The sequence below is a fragment of the Felis catus genome, chromosome A2 (genome assembly GCF_018350175.1).
Source record: "Felis catus isolate Fca126 chromosome A2, F.catus_Fca126_mat1.0, whole genome shotgun sequence".
Taxonomy (NCBI): Eukaryota; Metazoa; Chordata; class Mammalia; order Carnivora; family Felidae; genus Felis; species Felis catus.
In genome coordinates, this window is record NC_058369.1 from 51398643 (window position 1) to 51419453 (window position 20811).

The following is a 20811-nucleotide window of genomic DNA, read 5'->3' on the forward strand; positions in this document are numbered from 1 at the left end:
TCTTCCACATAAACAGAACCAACCTTAACAGACACCTCACTGAAGAAGAAACACAGTTGGCAAGTAAGCATATGAAAAATGCTTCACATCATGTCACCAGGGAAATGCCAATTAAAATGAGATACCAATACATACCTATTAGAGTGGCCAAAATCTGGAGGATTGCCAACAAATGTTGGTGAGGCAGAGCAAGAGGAATTCTTACTGCTGGTGGAATGCAAAATGGTACAGCCACTTTGGAAGACAGTTTGGTGGTTTCTTACAAAACTAAACTTATTATTATATATTCCAGCAATCCTGCTCCTTGGTATTTATCCAAAGGAGTTAAATGCTTGGGTATTTATAGCAGCTTCATTCCTAACTACCAAAACTTAGGAGGAACCAAAGTGTCTTTTAGTAGGTGCATGGCTAAATAAACTCGTTCCAGACAACAAAATATTAATCAGCACTAAAAAGAAATGAGTTGTCAACCATGAAAAGACATGAAGGAAACTTTAATGCACACTACTAAGTGAAAGAAGCCAATCTAAAAAGGTCACCTAGTGTATGATTTCAGCTCTGTGACGTGGAAAAGACCAAACTATGGAGTAAAAAGATAATGGTTGCCAGGTTATGGAGGGGAGGGTGGGATAAATAGGCAGAGAACAGGGTTTGTTTAGGGCAATGAAACTCCTCTGTATGATACTCTAATAGTAGATACGTGAGTTTTTGCAACATGGAATATACAACACCAAGAATAAACCCTAAAGTAAACTATGGACTTGGGGTGATAATTATGAGTCAATGAGGGTTCATCAGTTGTAACAAAGATACCGCATTGGTGGGGATGTTGATCGTGGGGGAAGCTTTGCATGTGTGGCGGCAGGAGATGTATGGGAAATTCCTATACCTTCCTCTTAATTATGCTGTGGTTTTTAAATCAAAAAAAATTTTTTTTAATGTTTATTTATTTTTGAGAGAGAGAGAGACAGTGTGTGAGCTAGGGAAGGGGCAGAGAGAGGGAGACACAGAATCCAAAGTAGGCTCCAGGCTCTGAGCTGTCAGCACAGAGCCCGATGTGGGGCTCAAACACAAGCTTTTAGATCATGACCTGAGCTGAAGTCGGACGCTTAACTGACTGAGCCACCCAGGTGTCCCAATTACACTGTGATTTTAAAGTCTATTTAAAAAAAAAAAAAGAACAAGAAAGCTGAGTGGTTATCATTTTATCAGTACTTATACTGAGAAGGTTATGAAAGGACAGGCACTGTCCTAGAAATCAACACACTAAGGATATGAAATAGATAGCAGTGTTTTGCACTCTTGACACGTGAGCACCAATGTGAACTTTTCAGATACTTTCACACAAAGTTCCTGTAACCTGTTCTTACCAGCTCAGTCCTACTCTATGCCAGTCACTGGGCTGCCTGATACCCCTTCAGTAGTTCCCTTTTCTGTCGGCACACTTAAACTGCCTGCCCCACAGAACACTTCTCCGGGGCTTCCCCTCACCGCACATACCCTGTAACCCATTGGCAGATCATAGAAAAAATGGATAAGCTTACGATGTTAATCAAAAGGATTTGGGCAATAGACCTGGATATATAAAAGAAAAACCCACAAAACTTGTTTCAAAGTTGGAACATGAGGGGCGCCTGGCTGGCTCAGTCAGTGGAGCATGTGGCTTGATCTTGGGGGTTTGAGCTCAAGCTCCACGTTGGGTGTGGAGATTACTTAAAAATATTATTTCAAAAAATATTTATTTTGAAAAAGAGAGTGAGCAAGCATGAGTTGGGGAAGAGCAGAGAGAGAAGGAGAGAGAGAATCCCAAGCAGGTTCCATGCTGTTAGTGCAGAGCCTGACATGGAGCTCGACTCCCACGAACCATGAGATCATGACCTGAGCTGAAATCAAGAGTCGGACGCTTAACTCACTGAGCCACCTAGGCACCCCTACTTAAAAATGTTAAAAAAAAAATATCGGAACATGAAACCTCAGGAAAGTATGTCAGCATAACATACATACAAATAGCAATATGCTCTCCCTGTTCTTCAGGCAGAAAACACAAAAGATTGCCTTGCACCACTTGGGAGAAGTTGAGTCTTAGAGTCCTGCATTGGCCCCACAAATGTTAACAGAACTAAGACTACTGTAAGGACCAAAGGAAATCATAGCGAACCATTTTATCTTCAGATAAATTGAAGGAGAGTTCCTTGGTCAAGGGATAGCTTAGCAGCATTGTGCTTGAGAGGGAGTGGCATGAGATGACATTCTTCACCTTTAGGAGGTCCCACACAAGAATGCTGGGAATGTGAGGATGATTCTATCAGGTCTGGAATACCCTGTCCTGGAACAACTACAGGGAGAAGGGAGGAATTGTGAGGGTGGCCTGGTGTGCCCCTGGAGCAGCAGTTTTCCAAATATTGGTTTATAGTTTTCCTTGATAGACTTTAGGACTGTCCTACGTCTCTTGTAGATAAGAAAGCAGACTCCTCTGGAACAGACCCCAATACTGAAAATAAATGTACATCCCAAATAAAGGGAAGGAGGGAAGGTGTTCATTCTCTTTCTCCTATCCCTCCTCCCTCCGTGTGTGTGTGTGTGTGTGTGTGTGTGTGTGTGTGTTAATAGAAAATATATTGATCTCCACCCCTGGTTCCCAGCACATAGTTCCTAAAACCCTGGTAAATTCCTAAATGATAAAGCACTAGGAACATCTTTTGTTCTAATGAAGCAACTCTAGGTAGGCTTTTGAATGGCTCTTGGCTGGGGGCTGGTCACCAGAAAGATACAAGTCATGATTAGAAGCTTGGGATTTTCAGCTATGCCCCATCTCCTACTTCTGCAGAGAGGGCAGAGGGGATGGAAATAGAGTTAATAATTGATCCTGCCTCTGTGGAAGCCTCCACAAAATCCTAGCAGTAGGGGGTTTGATAGCTTCTGGGTCAGTGCACTCGTCTAGACTGGGAGGGTGATGCAACCCAACCCCATGGGCACAGAAGCTCCTGCACCCTATGTATCTCTTCATCTGGTTGTTCATCTGTATCTGTCTGTCTATTTATTTATAAAGTGTATTTATTTTGAGAGAGAGAGAGAGAGCGTGTGCTGAAGGGGGAGTGGGTGAGGGGCAGAGAGAGGGAGAGGGAGAATCCCAAGCAGATTCTGTGTTGTAGAGCCCGATGTGGGGTTTGAGAGATCACGACCTGAGCCAAAATCAAGAGCAGAGGCTTAACAGACTGAGCCACCCATGTGCCTCTGTATCCTTTTTTTTTTTTTTAAAAAAAAGTAAATACTATAAGTGTTTCTTTGAGTTCTGTGAGCTACTCTAGTAAATTAATTGAACCCAAGGAGGGGGTCATGGGAACCTCCTATCTGTAGCCAAGTAGTACAGAAGTGGTGGGTGACCTGGGGCACTGCTACTTGCCATCCACATCTGAAGTAGGGAGGGAACAGTTTTGTGGGAATGAACCCTTAATCTGTGGGATCTGACACTATCTTCAGGTAGACAGTATTAGAAGTAAGTTAGGTTGTAGCACACCCAGCCCGTGTTGCACAGAATTGCTTGTGGGGAATCACTCCCCTGCCTCCACATTTGGTGACCAGAAGTGTCAAAAGCTAAGTGTTCTGTGTAAAAGTAAAGGAGAAACATAGAGGAGAAGGTAGAACTGTTTTTTGTTTTTTTTCCTACCCAAGAGAAGAAGAGAGTAGGACTGGGTTTTTTCTCAAAGCCCTCTGGGAAAATTAATAAAAGGAAAACTCGCTAAAATGGAATCAGGAGGCCAGTAGGGGGAGCTCTCACACCCTACCACTCCTGATCAGTTGCATATCCATAGGAAGAGATGGACCTTGTGGGTCTACACTACTTTACCATCCCAGTAGGAGAAAAAAAGGTTTACCTCTTCTCCCAGCAACAGCGCAGCCAATGAGACAACTCAGCCAGTGAAAAGCCACTATACTTTAAACTCCCAGTTTGCTCTAATGGACTTTATGACAGCACTCCCAACTCCCCTCTTTCATCTATAAAAGAGACTTCCTCTCTTTTGTTCTGCGACTTGCCTATGGGTTTTGCAGTAGCTTGTGTGTCCTGAATTCCAATTCTCTGCTATTTCTGAATGAACCCAATTTTGCTGGTAAAATAACTGACAGTTTTATGTTTAAGGTTACCTACTCTTCTGGAGAATGATCATGTACTATTGTGGTAGGGTCCCCTCCCTAAAGGAAAAAAAACAAAAAAACAAAAAACCTCAAGGCAACCTGGCTATATGCATACGTGACAACATCCCTCGCGACCTTGTAACATGAGACCACTTAATCAGACTGCATGCTTGTGTGTTACCATATATGGGAAACAAAGAAGTAAAAAATAAATAAAAACCTACGCCAGGTGGCATTCGGGGCTCAGTTCTTTGCATACGAACCCAACTATGAACCCAACTGAGTGGTGCCAGCAGGAATAAAGTTGCTTCCTGGAAAGAAAAGCCTCGGTGTCACGACTCTTTGTGTGAGAATCCTGCTACACTATCAGAAAAAAACAATGAAGGTATTTTTATTAGACAGAAAAAAACATGTGCAAAGTACACAGAGAAGCTTTGTTATTGTTAATCCCCTATCATCAGTCTTCTTTTCTCGTCCCAACTTTGTGATAAAACACCGGTTCTCAACTCTGCCTGCCCATAATTAGAATTACCTGGGAAGATTTTTAAAATGCCAGTGCCCAAGTCCCACCCCTGTCTGGATCTTCGGAGGCCAGGCTGGGCATGTACAGTTTGTCAAAGGTAATTAGATGTGAATAGGTCTAAATGACATAACTATATAACTAATTACATTCAGCCTCAATAACTGTTTCAACTGATTGTGGGAGGGAGGGTATTGGCCAGGGAAAGCAGCTAATTAGGGGAAGAAATGAACTGTGCAGGATCAAAGGAGATTTCTCTTTGTGGTGAGGCAATATTATAGAGTAGAAAGAGCACTTCCTTTGGAGTCAGAATTGGGTTGAATCCTGTCACGTGGCCAATTTGATTTGGCCAAGTTACACTGACTTATGCCTCAGTTTTCCCTTCTGTAGAATGGGAACAATTAAACCTACCTTATAAGGTTGTTGTGAGGATGCCAGATAATGTATGGTAAATGCTTGGTATTTGGCAGGGGAGCAGTAGCTCTACTACTTAGTAATAACAAAGATCTTACTTTGAAGAATTTATTCTAAAGAATGGGGACCAAGATGTGCCCCTAAGATGATCTGCTCAGGCCCTGATCTCTCTGATCAGATCTCTCTGGAGAAGAAAATCCTAGGACTCAGATTCCGAGCCCTGAGGATGGGATGAGAAGGAAACTTGCCAAAAACCCAAGGAAATAGCAGAAAGAGGAGTTGCCGGGGCTTGTCTATCCTGGACTAGGCTGAATGCAAATCTCCTGTGGTTTCAAAGCCCCATCAGGGGGAAGAGGCCTCATGGCACTAAGGGAGGAAAGCTACAACCCATGCTCTGTGCTTGCAAAAGAGAGGGAGAGGCAGGAGGAGGAGGGCTCTGCAAGTAGAAAACATGAGAGAAACAGAAGGATCTATGCTCTGGGCTGTAGGTGCTTTCCCATTCTATTCCACCGTCAACCACTCTTGAAACACAGGACTTCCCATGAAAAGCAGTCACAGAACACTAAAATATGCCCTAATTCCAACATCAAAGGGGTAGACTCACATAAAATCAACCCTTTACTGGGCTAAGCACTTTACTGTTTATCCCAAGCATTTGGAGGTCCATTTAAGCTTCACACCGATCCTTCGAAGTGATTATGGGAGGATATCCAGTTTACAAAAGAGAAAACTGCAGCCTTGCTCAGGATAAAGTACCAGACAGTGACAGAACTACCGCTTGTATCCAGGCAGAATTCTAAGGTGGTGGATGCTTTTTTCTTTTCCTTTCTTTTAAAAATGAGTTTGGTGTCCTTTGATCCTTTGTCCTCTGATGGATTGTGGGAGCACTCTTCCTGGAGCTTTTTTTCAATATTATCAATGGCAGCTACCATTTTTCGAGTCTATTCTCTGTACAAGAAAGACTGTAGTAGGCATTTATATGGGTTGTATAAATTGATTTAATCTATTTCTCTAGTTCACAACCTTAGGCAATAGAGCTCATTAGTACCATTTTATAGATGTGGAATGCAAGGTTTGAGAAGTGAAATGGGTTGTCCAGGGACACAAAACCTGTTGGTGGCAGAACCAAGGCTTGCCCCAGGACTTTTTGCTTTCCTTTCAGGTTCCTTCTGCAGCCGGATGTTTATGGCCACAAAGTGGAACTCTAGTTTATTTGCTCTCACTGATGTTGCCTAATCTCTTGGAACTTCTCTATTTCTGTGTAAAAAAGGGGATAATACTGGGATGCCTGAGTGGCTCAGTTGGTGAAGCATCCAACTCGTGATTTCAGCTCAGGTCATGATCTCACAGTTGTGAGATCAAGCCCCTCATGGGGCTCTGTGGTGGGCATGCAGCCTGCTTGAGATTCTCTCTACTTCTCCCTCTACTCCTCCTCCACTTGAGCATGTGCGTGTGCACACGCTCTCTCTCAACAAAAAAGGGGGATAATACTATCTATAGCCTAGGCCTATGAAAGTTACAGAAAATGATTTATGCAGAGCACATGATAGGTATAGATAAGTGGTAGTTATTATAATAAAGAGGAAGTTTGTAGCCAGTGATCAGACTGTTTGGGTTCAAATCCCAGCTCTGTCACTTGTACCTGTATGATATTCGGCAACTTACTCAACCTCTCTGTGCTTCGGTTTCTCATCTGTACAATGGGGGTAATAACCACACCTACCTAATAGGTTCATTGAGAGGAGTAGGTAAAATGACCCAGGTGAAGTCTGCACATCGTAAATGATCAATAATACTAGCCACTATTAGTGTAAGTTCTCCTCCTACTCTACTTAATAATTCAATTTGCCCTGAAATCTCTCTTATTCTGCTTTCCCTCTTTAAGATTTATTACCTTCTAAGATAATAATTCAGTGTGCCACCCCCACTCTCTTTCATCATACTTTGCTTTTATTCTCTAATGTTACCTATCATGTTCTATAGTGCTAAGTTATTTACTTACTTAATATTTTACTGCTTAGGGGCGCCTGGGTGGAGCAGTCGGTTAAGCGTCCGACATCAGCCAGGTCACGATCTCGCGGTCCGTGAGTTCGAGCCCCATGTCAGGCTCTGGGCTGATGGCTCGGAGCCTGGAGCCTGTTTCCGATTCTGTGTCTCCCTCTCTCTCTGCCCCTCCCCCGTTCATGCTCTGTCTCTCTCTGTCCCAAAAATAAATAAAAAACGTTGAAAAAAAATTAAAAAAAATTTTACTGCTTATTGTCTATATTCCTCCAGGGTATGGATTTTGTCCTTTTTTTTCTTTCTTTAAAAAAAATTTTTAAAAAATGTTTATTTATTTTTGAAGGAAAGAGAGACAGAGCATGAGCTGGGCGGTGGGGGGGGTGGGTGCGCAGAGAGAGAGGGAGACACCGAATCCGAAACGGGCTCCAGTCTGAGCTGTCAGTGCAGATCCCAACATGGGGCTCGAACTCACAAACCACGAGATCATGACCTGAGCTGCAGTTGGTCACTTAACCGACTGAGCCACCCAACGCCCCATGTCCTTTTTTCCTCAGAGGCATTGCCAGCACCTAGAACAGTGTCTAGCACATAGTAGCTGTTCAATGAACACTAACCGTTATTATGATAAAGTCTATCTTGTCTACCCTATTTAACTTGCTCTCAATTCCTAATTCCCTTAACCAACTTTCCTTTTTCTTTTCTGCAATAGCACTTACTACCTTTTAACACACCTCATAACTTATTTATTACATACTTTTATTACTTATCATTAGTTTTCTTCTCCCACCATCTAGGTTTTAAGTCCCATGAAAGTAAGGAAGTTTGTAGATTTTCTCCAATCCTGTGTCTCCAATACCTTGAACAGTGCCTGGCATATAGTAGGTAATTAACAGAATATTTGTTGAATGAATTCTATGTGGCGGAGCGCCCAAAACACTGGGACTGGAGTCAGAAGTCCTCCTGGGACTGCCACTGAAGTCCTCGTGTGTCCTTAAACGCGTTCCCGCCCCACGTCGCCAGTCGGTCCAGCCGGCGGGGCGGGTGTCGCGCCGCGAGTGGCCGCTGGGGGCGGTGGTGCCAAGCTCCCGGCCCGCCCACTTCCCCGGAGGAGGTGGCTGGCTGGCTGGCTGGGACCCGCCCGCCCCCGGAGTAGAGAAGCCCCGGGTCCCCGCGGGGCTGCCCCAGTTGACGGCGAGCCTGCCCGCCGGCCTCCGGAGCCCAGCCATGTCCTGCTACATCTACCAGCTGCCCGCCTGGGTACTGGACGACCTGTGCCGCAACATGGACACGCTCAGCGAGTGGGACTGGATGCAGTTCGGTGAGTGGGCTCCCCCTGGCGACCCCGCCACCAAGCCCCCTGCCCACCCGTGTTTAAGTGGGTCCCGAACCGAGGGGCTCTTTGTGCGGCCGTTCCGGGCCGGAGCCTCGTCGTGTATCCTCAGCTGGCCACCACCCCTTATCTGGACACCCCCCACTCCTCACCACTACCACCGGGATTGTCTGGAAGGTGTTAGACGATCTTAGAAAATTTCTGTTGTTCATCTGTCGCTGAATAATGACCGGCTCGACTTTCCTGTTTACGGTAAAGCTTATCCTAATAGCTCTATCAGAAATTACTGTGCGCTTACTGTGCGTCCCGCCCGGATGCAGGCACTGACACGGATTATCTCATTGAATTCCCACAAGGGCCTATAAAGTGCATGTTTCTCTTACACCTTTTTACAGACGTGGAGACATATTGAGAGAGTGATGGAGTAAATTGCCCACGGGCATGGCATTGCTAAACGGTTGCTAAACTCCTTGGTGTGTTTGTTTGTTTGTTTGAGCTTGGTAATAGGCAGGAGGGCCTGGCATCTGGGGCGGGGCGGGGCGGACGCTGCGCGCCTCTGGTCCTCCGATTCCCAAGCAGAGGTCTGCATTCCAGGCTCCACCTCCTCCCAGCTGGTGACTTTGGACAAGTTGCTTCACTTCTCTGAGCCTCAGCTTCTTAATCTGTAAACTGGAGGTTCTTGTGAGTAATGAAAATTACGCAAAGGCACCTGACACTTAAGTGTCAGATTCTTGTAAGTAATAAGGAAGTATTAATAATTATTATGTTTGTGTTTGAAGTCATTGTAACTGGTACCACTATATTTTTAAAATAATCTCTATATTTTCTTTAAAAAAATTTTTTTTAACGTTTGTTCATTTTTGAGAGAGAGTGAGTGAGAGCGAGCCCTAGTGGGGGAGGGGCAGAAAGAGGGAGACAGAATCTGAAGCAGGCTCCAGGCTCCGAGCTGTCAGCACAGTGCTGGATGCGGGGCTCGAACTCACACTTAACTGACTTAGCCACCTAGGTTCCCCTAAAATGATCTCTGTATTTTCTTTCGAACTTAGATTATGATATGTACCATTTATACAAGAGTGTATGATATATGCACAGTTGAGAGAATAGTAATAAAATGAACGTGTTTTTGTTATCCATCAGTTTGAGCAAATAATATACCTTTTAACCTAGTGATTCTCAACCAGAGGCGATTTTGCCCCCTCGGAAACACATGTCTGGACATTTTTGGTTGTCACAGCTGGGGGCATGCAGTGAGTAAAAGCCAGGGGTGTTGCTAACCACCCTACAATGCACAGGACAGCCCCCTCCACGTAGGATTATCAGGTCCAAAGTGTCAATAGTGCTCAGATTCAGAAACCCCGTTTTCAACCAGTAACAAAAATAATACACGCTTATTGAAAAATAGCGTGGCAAACAAAGATTAGCTCAAATTCCACTACTCAGGGATAACCATTCTTATTTGGATGCTAATATAATAATGATAATAAACAGCAACAACTTTTGCTGCCTACTTCCTATGTGCTAGCAGAGTGCTATGTGATTTATACCTTCTAGTATATAATAATAAATTTACTTATGTGCATGCATTTTTCAAAAATTGTATCATTTTGTACATTCTAATAGCATGCTTTTTTAACTTAAAATATTCAGGTATTTCTCCTTGCCAAGCAATGTTCCTTAGCAGCATGGATTTAGGTTTTATTTTTAGCTTGTATTTTTGTTAACTATTTTTAATGGAAAAAGCGACGCATGCGTTTATAAAAGTAAATAATACAGCAGGGGTGGGGAGGAAGGTAAATGTCTTTCTTCTTCCGGGTCTTCAGTCTCAGTCCTCTCCCCAGAAGCAGTCAATGCTAACATGTCAGGACACCTCTGAGAAAGTCAGGACACCACCTGATCTTCTAGACTGTTCCTTTGTTCCAATGACCTGTGACTTATCTACTTTGAATGTTTCCTGGGCAGTGGACAAATTTTCTATAAGAGACTCCCTCTAGGTTTTTTTTTTTTTTCATGTCGGCCTTGACTGTAAACACCAGAGGAACTTCTGTTCCTAAGATATTTAAAAGGTACACCTGTGGCTTTTTTTTTATTAAAGTTTATTTATTCTGAGAGAAAGAGAGTGAGCAGGGGAGGGGCAGACAGAGAGGGAGAGAGTCCCAAGTAGGCTCCTCACTGGCAGTGCAGTGCCTGATGTGGGGCTGGAACTCACAAACCATGAGATCATGACCTGAGCCAAGATCAAGAGTCAGACACCTAACCAACTGAGCCACCCAGGTGCCCCCAACACCTGTGGCTCTTTAAAAGCACTTTATGAGATATAATCCATATGCCATACAATTCACCCATCTAAAGTGTATAATTCAATGGTGTTTAATATAGAGAGAGAGTTGCATATCCATCTCGACAGTTAATCTTAGAACATTTTCGTTGCCCCCAAAAGAAACCCTATGCCCCTTAATTGTCAACCCCAACATTCCCACCACATACCACTCATTTTCCTCAGCTTTGGGCATTACCTATTCTGGACATTTCATAGAAATGGAATCATATAACGTGTAGTCTTTGGTGATTGGCTTCTTTCATATAGCATTAGTGTTCAAGATTCATCTCTGTTGTACCATGTATCAGTGCTTCATTTCTTTTTATTGCTGAATAATGTTGCACAATTTATTATCCATTCACCAGTTAATGGGGTTAACATTTGGGTCCTTTCCACTTTTTGGCTGTTTTGAATAATGCTCTTGTGCATACTTGTGTACAAGTTTTTATGTAGATATATGTTTTCATTTCCCTTAGTAGATACGTAGGAGTGGAATTACTGAGTCATATGGTAACTTTATATTTAACGTTTTGAGGAAGTGCCAAACTGTTTTTGATATTGTCTGCACTATTTTACAGTCCCTCCACCCGTGTACGAAGGTCCAATTTCTCCATATCCTCCCCAACACTTGTTATTATCTGTCTTTTCACTGCTACCCATCTGAGCAGGTGTGAATGTAATTGTAATTTTGATTTGCATTTCTCTAATGACTAGTGATGCTGAGTATCTTTTTATGTACTTGTTGGCCCTCTGTACATCCTCTTTGGGGAATACCTCTGATTTTTTAGACCCTGGAGACACCAGAATTGCTCAAAGTCTTCAAAGACTTCCAATTGTGATTTAGGATATAATCCGAGCTCTACCAGGCTTTCCCGATCTGTCACAATCTGACCCCCACTGACTTCTGACCTCTTCTCCTTCCACACTTGCTCTTGCTTGCCCTGCTTTCAGCCACATTGGCCTCCCTGGTCCAGGCTCAGGGCCTCTGTACTTGCTGTTGCCTCTGCCTGGGACATTCCTCCCCCAGTGTTCACCATGGCTGCTTAGTTCCCTCTTGCCGCTGTAACGAATTACCACAAATTTAATGGCTTAAAAACAACACACATTTATCATGTTACAATTCTGGAGGTCACAAGTCCTAAAATCAAGGTGTTGGCAGGGTTGCATTCTTCCTGGACGCTCTAGAGGAGAATTCATTTTCTTGCCCAAATGTATCAGCTTCTAGAAGGCTGCCTGCTTACGTTGGCTCGTGGCCTCTCCCTCCACCTTCAAAGCCAACAGCAAAGCATCTTCAAATCTCTCTCTGACGTCTGCTTCTGTTACTATATCTTCTCTGAATCAGACACTGCTGATTCCCCCTTGTAAGGACCCTTGTGATTACATTAGGTCCACTCCGATCATTCAGATAATCCCATCTCAGAACCCTTAATGTGAGCCCATCTGCAAAGTCGCTTTTGTCACTCAAGGTGGTTTTGGGGTTTAGAATACTGACATCTTTGGAGGGCCATAGCCCTTCTGGTCTCAGTTCATACTTCACCTTATTCCAGAGGCCCACCCTGCCCCCCTGTTACTCTGTACCACCACTGTGTTTTATTTCCTCTGTTCCACTTAACATACTTTGATATTACCTCATTCCTTATTTATTTATGTGTCTCTCTCCCTGGAGAATGTAAGCACCATGAGTGCAGAGACCTCACCCATCTGGTTCACTCCTGTATTCCTAGAGCCTAGGACAGCACCTGGCCAGTGGGCAGACATTCAACAGCCACTTGAACAAATGATGAGCTGAAGGATGTAGGAATGGCAAGGACAGGGTGGGTGTGTACTTTTTACCCCACTGAATTGGCTTTGGCCCATGGTCAACCAGCTCTCCGTGTTGGCATGGGGCTCGCTGGGCTGGGAGCTAGCCATGTTGCCCGTTTAGCTGCTCCTTGCCAGATCACAGTATTGTCTGTCTTCCTCTTCATCAGCACTAGTGATCGCCATTGTCCTTCCATTGCTAAAGAGTCTTTGCTTCTGTGAGTCATTTAGAAAAGAAAAGAGGGGTACTTGGGTAGCTCAGTCAGTTAAGCATTTGACTCTTGGTTTTGGCTCAGGTCATGATCTCCTGGTTTGTGAATTCAAGCCCCGCAATGGGCTCTGCACTGACTGTGCAGGGCCTGCTTGGGATTCTCTCTCTCTCTCTCTCTCTCTCTCTCTCTCTCTCTTTCTTTCTGTCTCTCAGAATAAATAAATAATAAACTTAAAAAAAATAAAAGAAAAGAAAAGATAGTCCCTTAGGGCAGATTGTGGTACTGGGGGGTACGTGGGGTGGGAAGATCCTTTGTCAGGTGATTTAGAAAATCACATGGCCACATATGCGTGCTCTTTGGATTTGGCAACTGTTGGGAGACATTGTGGCTGCTTGCTGTTCATTTCCCTATGATTACAGTGGCATCCATTTTTTGTCTTAGGGGAAGACAGGCTTCTTACAGCGTCACCCACCCAGGTGTTTTCCAAAGGGCCCGAGGGCAGGAGTTGCTTTGTTGGACTGCTCTGCATCTTGCTCAGTCTTGCATGTGCTAGCCTTTGTGCATCGCCCTGCTTTGTCCCGGTTTAGCTGTGTGATTTTGGGCAAGTGACTGCCTCTCTCTCTGAGCCTTCTGTTTCCTCATCTACAAAATGCGAGTGAGTTGCTGAGATGCTTAGAGGACATGTTAGGGTCTTTCGTGTTTTCTCCTTCTCTTAGCCATGGAGGAGTCCCATTAATCCTGACAAGGGTCATTTGACCCTACATCACTTCTCACTGGCCAGGAATCATTTCAGGAGGCTATGTCGTATCTGTTTCAGAGGGCTTTGAGCATGAGGCAAGGCTTACTACTATCAGTGAACGAACTCCTGCAGGATTCAGGGACTCAGATCCGGTGGGATGGTCCCACGTGGTCTTAACCACAGAGAACAAAACCAGGTTTTCATAGAACGTAGATGGCTTAATAATTACAGTTAACACTTATATCATATTTTCTATGTATGAAGCATTAGCCCAAGTACCTCTGTATATATGACTAATCTGATCCTTGCAACAGCTTCTGAGGCAGGTGCTATTGTTATCCTCATTTGCAGATGAGGAAACTGAGGCACAGGAAGAGGTGAAGGTCCTTCCTAAGTAGCAGAATAGGATTTTGAACTCTGGCCTTAAAATCCAAAATCTAGGCCCTGAACCACCCCTGTCCTGTCCTGCTTATATAAATATGTATTTTTATATCTGTAGAAAAGTTTGGAAGATTAGAAGCAAAAGTATGACCAGTGTGGGATGATCACAGAGACTTTGATTTCATCCTGTTAGCCAATAATGACCAAGTATTTCTTGTGTGTGCCGAGAAAAGAGCTGGGAACTTAGCAGGGCCCTCAGTGCTGACTCATTCCCCCAAGATCTCTATCTTGCCTTGACCCTGTTTTAAGGGCCTGGTTAGACGTTGATAGGTTAATGCGTTAAGAATTGTCACTTTCATGCAAATGTGCTTTCATGGAAATGTTCAAAGTGCAAGGCACCTCAGGGCTGAGTTCCTATTTCTCTTGTGTTGCCTGTAAGGAAAGCGCACCCCACAAAGGTGTGGTGGAACACCACACCAGGGTTTCTGTTTTTCCCACTACCCCTGAAGAGTGCGAGGCGTGCTGTGCGAGGCGTGCTGTGCGCTGTGCGGGTGAACAGGTGAATAGCCGGGTGCATAGGGAAGGGGGCAGGGAGAGGTGTGGGGGAGGTGTTCCTTCCTCTTCCCTCCCCTCTTTTCTCTCAGCTTCTAGAAGCAGCCCCTGACCCTGCTGACATCATTTCCCACTGACCAGGAATCTGGCCTGGGGTTTCCAGTGACTAAAGTTGCAACTGAGAACTTTCCATCCCCTAACAGGCTTTCTCTTTGCAGAAAGATTGAGGCTGCCTCAGTCTTTCCCATTCCTCCAGAGGGAGGGGATTGTGCAATGTGATCATGTCACTCCCTGGCTCTGAGGTCTTCTGTAGGTAGTGTCTGTGGCTCTTAGGATCAAGTCCAAACTCTATATAGCCCGGCCTTCGAGGCCTTTAATGTAGTCCTGAGTTTTATCTCTCGCCTCCCCTTCCCCACTCAGTTCACTTATGTTTGTATTTTTCAAACAGAAATCTCCATGGGCTTCTGGTTTATTCACCACGGTATCTCTACAGCTTGTCACAGGCTTGGAGCACAGAAGTGCTCAGTGATGTTTTGCCGAATGAATGAATGAACAACTTGATGTTTATATGCATTCCTGTTCCATGATTTCTGAAAATCTGGAACTGAAGCGTGATTATTTTATTCCTAATTAGGACAAAAAAAGCCTCCTTCACTTTAGTAAACTCAGTGGAATACATGTAACCATTCAAAATGCCATTTAGGAAGAGTTTGTAACAACTCGGAAAATGCTGATGGTGTAATGATAGTAAATGAGAGCAGGATGCAAAATCTTACAGTCCAGCAACAGTGCATCTAGAACCGCTCCTGTGTGGAGGGGAGGGGAGAGGAGAGTTTTGGAAAGAGAAAGTACCCTAGTGGGATGCTGTGTAACATGTTATATTGGTGTTTTTCTCCCCTTTTTTCCCCAAGTTTTCTTTAGTGAACAACCATTAATTTTATCATGAATAATGGAAAGCAGGAATGCTTTATGTTTAGTATTGCCAGCAGCAGCCACCTGCAAATTTTGTAGTGTTTCTGAGTTGGCAATGTGCTTTTAGATGCATGAGCTCTCTTTTTTTTTTTATTTTATTAAAACAATTTTTTTAATGTTTATTTTATTTTTGAGAGAGACAGAGTTCCAGTGGGGGAGGGGCAGAGAGAGAGGGAGACACAGAATCTGAAGTAGGCTCCAGGCTCTGAGCTGTCAGCACAGAGCCTGATATGGGGCTCGAACCCATAAACCATGAGATTGTGACCTGAGCTGAAATTGGATGCTTAACTGACTGAGCCACCCAGGCGCCCCTAGATGCATGGTCCTTCTTGATGCCTGTAACAGTTCTATGAGGATGCTGGGCCATGGGTTCATTTGTTCCTTGGTTCTTTCATTCGTTCATTCATTCATTCATTCGTTCATTCATTCATTCATTATTCCCCCTCCCTTGCTGCCAAGGCTAGGACTTAGGGGTGAGGAGAATGAGATGCCCAGGGCAAAATTTAAGGAGGCACCTACTTTCCAGCTACTTCTCTAGCTTCTGAGATCAGCCCTGAGAGTGAGCTTTTGCCCCTGAGTGCCTTAAGTTTTGCTGCTGAGTGCCTCCTTTGCCTCACCTTGGTCCTGGTCTTGCCCCCACTCTGTACCAGGTGCTGTTCTCTGCTCTGGGGATCTAACAGTGGACGGAACAGATAAAACTCCCTGTCTACATGGAGCTTCTGTTCTAGGAGGGGAGGCAAGAGAAGTTCTATTACCTGCCCCCTCTTACAGTTGAGGAAACTGAGGCTCCTACCAGTGAGGTGACTTGCCCATAACGGACAAGCAGCTAAAGCTCAAGGTCGCCCCTGACCCTCTCCTCCAGTGGGCTCTCTCCTAAGTTTTGTGTGGCTGTGAAGTTGATATTTACACTGAGGTGTCGAAGTGCCAGTCCCATGGGTGTCAGGTGGACTCAGTGCTATAACTCGGGCTGCCTGTGGACCCCAGCTACAGGTAGAATTTCAGGTGTGAAGGGGAGCGAGTGAGAAGCTACTGCGGACAAAGACCGCTAGCCTGGTGACCCTCTGGTGGAAGTACTGCCTTTCTGACGCTGAGATGGCCTCTCGCTTGCCTTCCAGCCTCATATGTGATCACAGACCTGACCCAGCTGCGAAAGATCAAGTCGATGGAGCGGGTGCAGGGCGTGAGCATCACGCGGGAGCTTCTGTGGTGGTGGGGCATGCGGCAGGCCACCGTCCAGCAGCTGGTGGACCTTCTGTGCCGCCTGCAGCTCTACCGCGCCGCCCAGATCATTCTGAACTGTGAGTATCCCAGGCGGCCCGCTCAGCCGCCCGCCCGCGAGCAGGTTTCCGCAGGAGCCGCACCCCCTGGCCTTGGAACTTTTCTTCACCTTAGAAAAAAAACGTAACTGACAGAATTTACCACCCAACTAAGAAATTACCTCTGGGAGAGCAGTTGGGTGGCCAGGGAACCAGATATTGGAGAGAGACTTTTCTATAAGTTCTTCTGTACCTTTAAAAGTCTGCTTCTCTATTCCAAAAGTACATTTAAAAATAACGATTAAAAAGATAGCTATACATAAAAATCCAAAAGACTCTACAGTAAAAAATGATTTATGTCGTCACCCTATATTCTCAGTTTTAATTCCCCAAGAAGGTAACCACTATTAACAATGTCATGCCTACCTTACTGGAAGTTTTCTGTGCATTGGCTAACATATATGTGACATCTACAACTACTTTTTTTTTAAAGATTTTATTTTTAAAGGAATCTCTACAGCCAACGTGGGGCTCAAACCCACAACTCCAAGATCAAGAGTCAGTTGTACACTCCACTGACTGAGCCATCCAGGTGCTCCTGTATTTTGAGTTTTTAAAATGATTTTATTTTATTATTTTTATGTGTATTTTTTAAATGTTTTTTTTTTGAGAGAGAGAGAGATAGAACAAGCGGGGGAGGGGCAGAGAAAGACATGGGGATAGAGGATCCAGAGCCGGCTCCGTGCTGTCAGCACAGCAGTAAGCCCGACATAGGGCTCGAACTCACTCTCGAACCATGAGATCATGACCTAAGCCAAAGTCAGATGCTCAACTGACTGAGCCACCCAGGTGCCCCTTAAGTTTTGGTTAATGTTTGTACCAATATTACTGGAGCACCTGGGTGGCTTAGTTGGTTAAGCATCCGACTCTTGATTTCGGCTCAGGTTATGATTTCAAGGTGGTAAGATTGAGCCTGCATCAGGCTCTGCACTGAGCGTGGAATCTGCTTAAGTTTCTTTCTCTCTCTCTCTCTCTTTCTCTCCCTCCCTCCTTCTGCCCCTTCCCCGCTTGTGTGTGCTCCCTCTTTCTCTAAAATAAAAACTGGAGAGCCTGGGTGGCTCAGTCAGTTAGGCATCTGATTTTGGCTCAGGTCATGATCTCGCAGTCTGTGGGTTCGAGCCCCATGCTGGGCTCTGTGCTGACAGCTCAGAGCCTGGAGCCTACTTTGGATTCTGTCTCCCCCTCTCTCTGCCCTTCCCCTGCTCACACTTTGTCTGTCTGTCTCTCTCTCAAAAATAAAATAAAACATTAAAAAAATAAATAAAAATTTAAAAATTAAAAAAATATCTGGATCAGTATTACCAAATTACCCTCTTACCCGCTATTACAACAGTGGTGGGAACGTATTTAGCAGGTAATAATCGTTCTCTGCCATGAAGAGATGCTGCAAAATTGAAGCAGAATTATGCCAAGTGCCTTGTGTTCAGCCAATGCTTAGCAGAAGGCAGGTAGGGTCATGGCTACTCCCATCTAGAACCCACCCCTTCTCATGTCTCCAAAGAGACAGTGTGGGGCAGCAAGCCGGTCTTTTATTTTTTTTTTTATTTTTATTTTTTTTAAACGTTTATTTATTTTTGAGACAGAGAGAGACAGAGCATGAATGGGGGAGGGGCAGAGAGAGAGGGAGACACAGAATCCCAAACAGGCTCCAAGCTGTCAGCACAGAGCCCGACGCGGGGCTCGAACTCACGAACCGCGAGATCATGACCTGAGCTGAAGTCGGATGCTTAACCGACTGAGCCACCCAGGCGCCCCAACAAGCCGGTCTTTTAATAGGTACTTTCTGAGCCCCTGCCTAGTGCCTGGTGCTGTCCTAGTTTCTAGACGACAGTGATGGGCAAAGCGACAGGTCCTTTGCCCTCATGGAGGATATAGTCATATGAAGATATAATCAATGGACAGGAAAATAAATAAAAATAATAGGTTGGAGTGAGCAGGCAGGAGAGTCTCCTAGAAGATGTTAGTCATGAAAGGCTAAGAAGTCGGAGAAGGTGAAATTGGAGGGATGGAAAGAAGACAGCCATGTGAAGAGCTGAGGTAAGAGAGCCCAGGGAGAGCACTGGATTTTGAAGGAACCAGCATGAAGCTGGTGTGGGAGTCAAGAGCAGTGCATTCTGAGCCACAAGAGACCTGCAGAAGACCCTATGTAGGCTCTGGTGTCGTCCTGTCTGGGGCTTTTGGTCTGGGAAGAAGCTGGCTGAATCAATAGACACACGTTCAACACTTTCCTGACTGCACCTCAGGACTTCTGGAATCATGGAGGGCTTCCCAGGAGGAGGGATGGTAGGATCTAGAGTAAAGAGCTGATTGATGGGGGCTTAGAAACCTCCACCCTCAGAGGTGGCAGGAGAATAAGGGACATTGGGGTGGCCCTGCGGGTGAGGGGATCTAGAGATGAAGCCCAAGGCAGGATTTCGGGTACACCACAGGGGTAGATCACCTCTTGGGCAGGGAAGGCTAGTGGGACAGTGAGACCATCTCTCGCCCTTAGGCACATAGTGATTCTTCAGGATTTCGGGTGTCCGGGGACACAGGCCTTCCGCACACCCACCAGATCTTATTAGATGAAGGACCGTTCCTCTGCTGGCAGGATTCTCTGCCTGGGGCAGGTTGTGGGGAAGATCCTGCTTACACAGCAAGCAGTGACACACCAGTGTGGGACTCAGCCTGTTCCCTGCCTCCAGGCCCTAGCAGCGTAATCTCTGAATCAAGAATGGGCACATCTCAAAACATGGCCACCCCCAAACTTCTGCAGCCTCTGCCCCTGTCTGGCCAGCCTCCCCCAGCTCACCATCTTCCTCAGACTGGGGAGGGGTGGTCTGCTCAGCCCCCAGACTCCCCAAGCTTTTGGGAACTTCCTGAAACCCCTCCCTACCCTGCCAGCCCTTCTGTCCTGAAAGGGTTCCCTTAAGTCCAGTCAGACAGCATCCTTACCCTCACATCCCCAAGGCCAGGTCCTCATCCGGGTCAGCCGGGGGTGGCTGTGGTTTTACAGGAAGGTGGTCAGGCAGTGTGGCTAAGCCCTATTGTTACATGGGCAGGTCCTCCCTTTCCCTGGGCCTTAGTCCTGCCTTTGTCCAGTGGGGGTGGGCTGGATGCCGTCTGAGCCCCCTCTGGACACTTGTGGTGCCATGGCCCCCATTGTCCCTCAGACCTTGTTGGTTGGTGTGACCGACGCCTGCCCTGTTTAGCCATGCGCAGACCCTGGCTCTGGCTTCTCTGTGTCCCCAGAGCCTGGCACGTGGTGGATATGGAGATATGATTAGCACTGACTATGTCCTCAAATATTTTTCACCTTTTGAGAGATTTAATGGTAAACTCTTAACGGGTTGGAAAAGAGGCAAGGAGGGAAGGGGCCGCTGGAGGTGAGGGGAAATGCCACTGGGTCAAATGCAGTCAGAATCTAGCGGCCTGGGCTTCTCCGGCCTAGCCCACTTCGGGGAGGGGGCCAGTGGGTTGGGGCCCGCACGACACCCTGGTTTCGTCTCTGCTGAGCGGCTGAAACACTACCGGGATGTCCTGAGCCCCAGAAGCAGACAAGTACCAGGCATTGAGACAGGCCTCTGGTTGGACACATCAACTCGCCATTGACGTCAAAACCTGACTGTTGACTAATCTTGAACATGTTCTTAACGATTTGAGGTCAACACACAATGTAGTGCCAGATTTAAAGAAGCCACTCATTGCGGCACGACACTTTAAGCTAACTACTGACTGAGCCCTGAGCTGCCTGCTTGCCTCCTCCCCAAAGCCCCTTGAGGTGGGTGCTCTAAGGAGCCCCTTCTCCACCTAAGGAGACTGAGGCCAAGAATGGCTCAGTGACTCCCCCAGGGGCATAATTCTGGTCGTGGGTACAGATGGAGGTCACACCCAGGCGTGTCTGGATCCAACGCCCTCATGCTTAGCATTTCTCACGGAAACTTCACTGAACACAGCATTTGGGCTTCCAGGCAACAGTGATATTTTTTCTGTCAGCCTCTCTTCTGTTTAGAATTGTACTCGGATCCCCGCTTTCCTGGTCCAGCTGCCCTCAACCTGTCAGGACTGTGGGAATCTACCTTTGCCCCTCAAACCTCTCCTCTCTCCCCCTTAGCCCCTGAGGAAGAGAGACTAACACTTGTTT

At 45.8% G+C, this 20811-nt stretch overlaps 1 protein-coding gene across 3 annotated transcripts in view; it reads left to right on the forward strand.

The window, feature by feature from the left end:
• The first annotated feature begins 8177 nt into the window (after positions 1-8177).
• Positions 8178-20811, forward strand: part of IRAK2 (interleukin 1 receptor associated kinase 2) — a 62553-nt gene continuing 49919 nt past the window's right edge. For 2 of the 3 annotated variants that reach the window (XM_003982467.6, XM_019824978.3), the window contains exons 1-2: positions 8178-8387; positions 16488-16670. In XM_003982467.6, coding sequence (XP_003982516.2) covers positions 8294-8387; positions 16488-16670 — 277 coding nt within the window. In that variant the 5' untranslated portion in view covers positions 8178-8293. The remainder of the gene's footprint in view (positions 8388-16487; positions 16671-20811) is intronic. The other variant, XM_019824979.3, reaches the window with a different exon arrangement.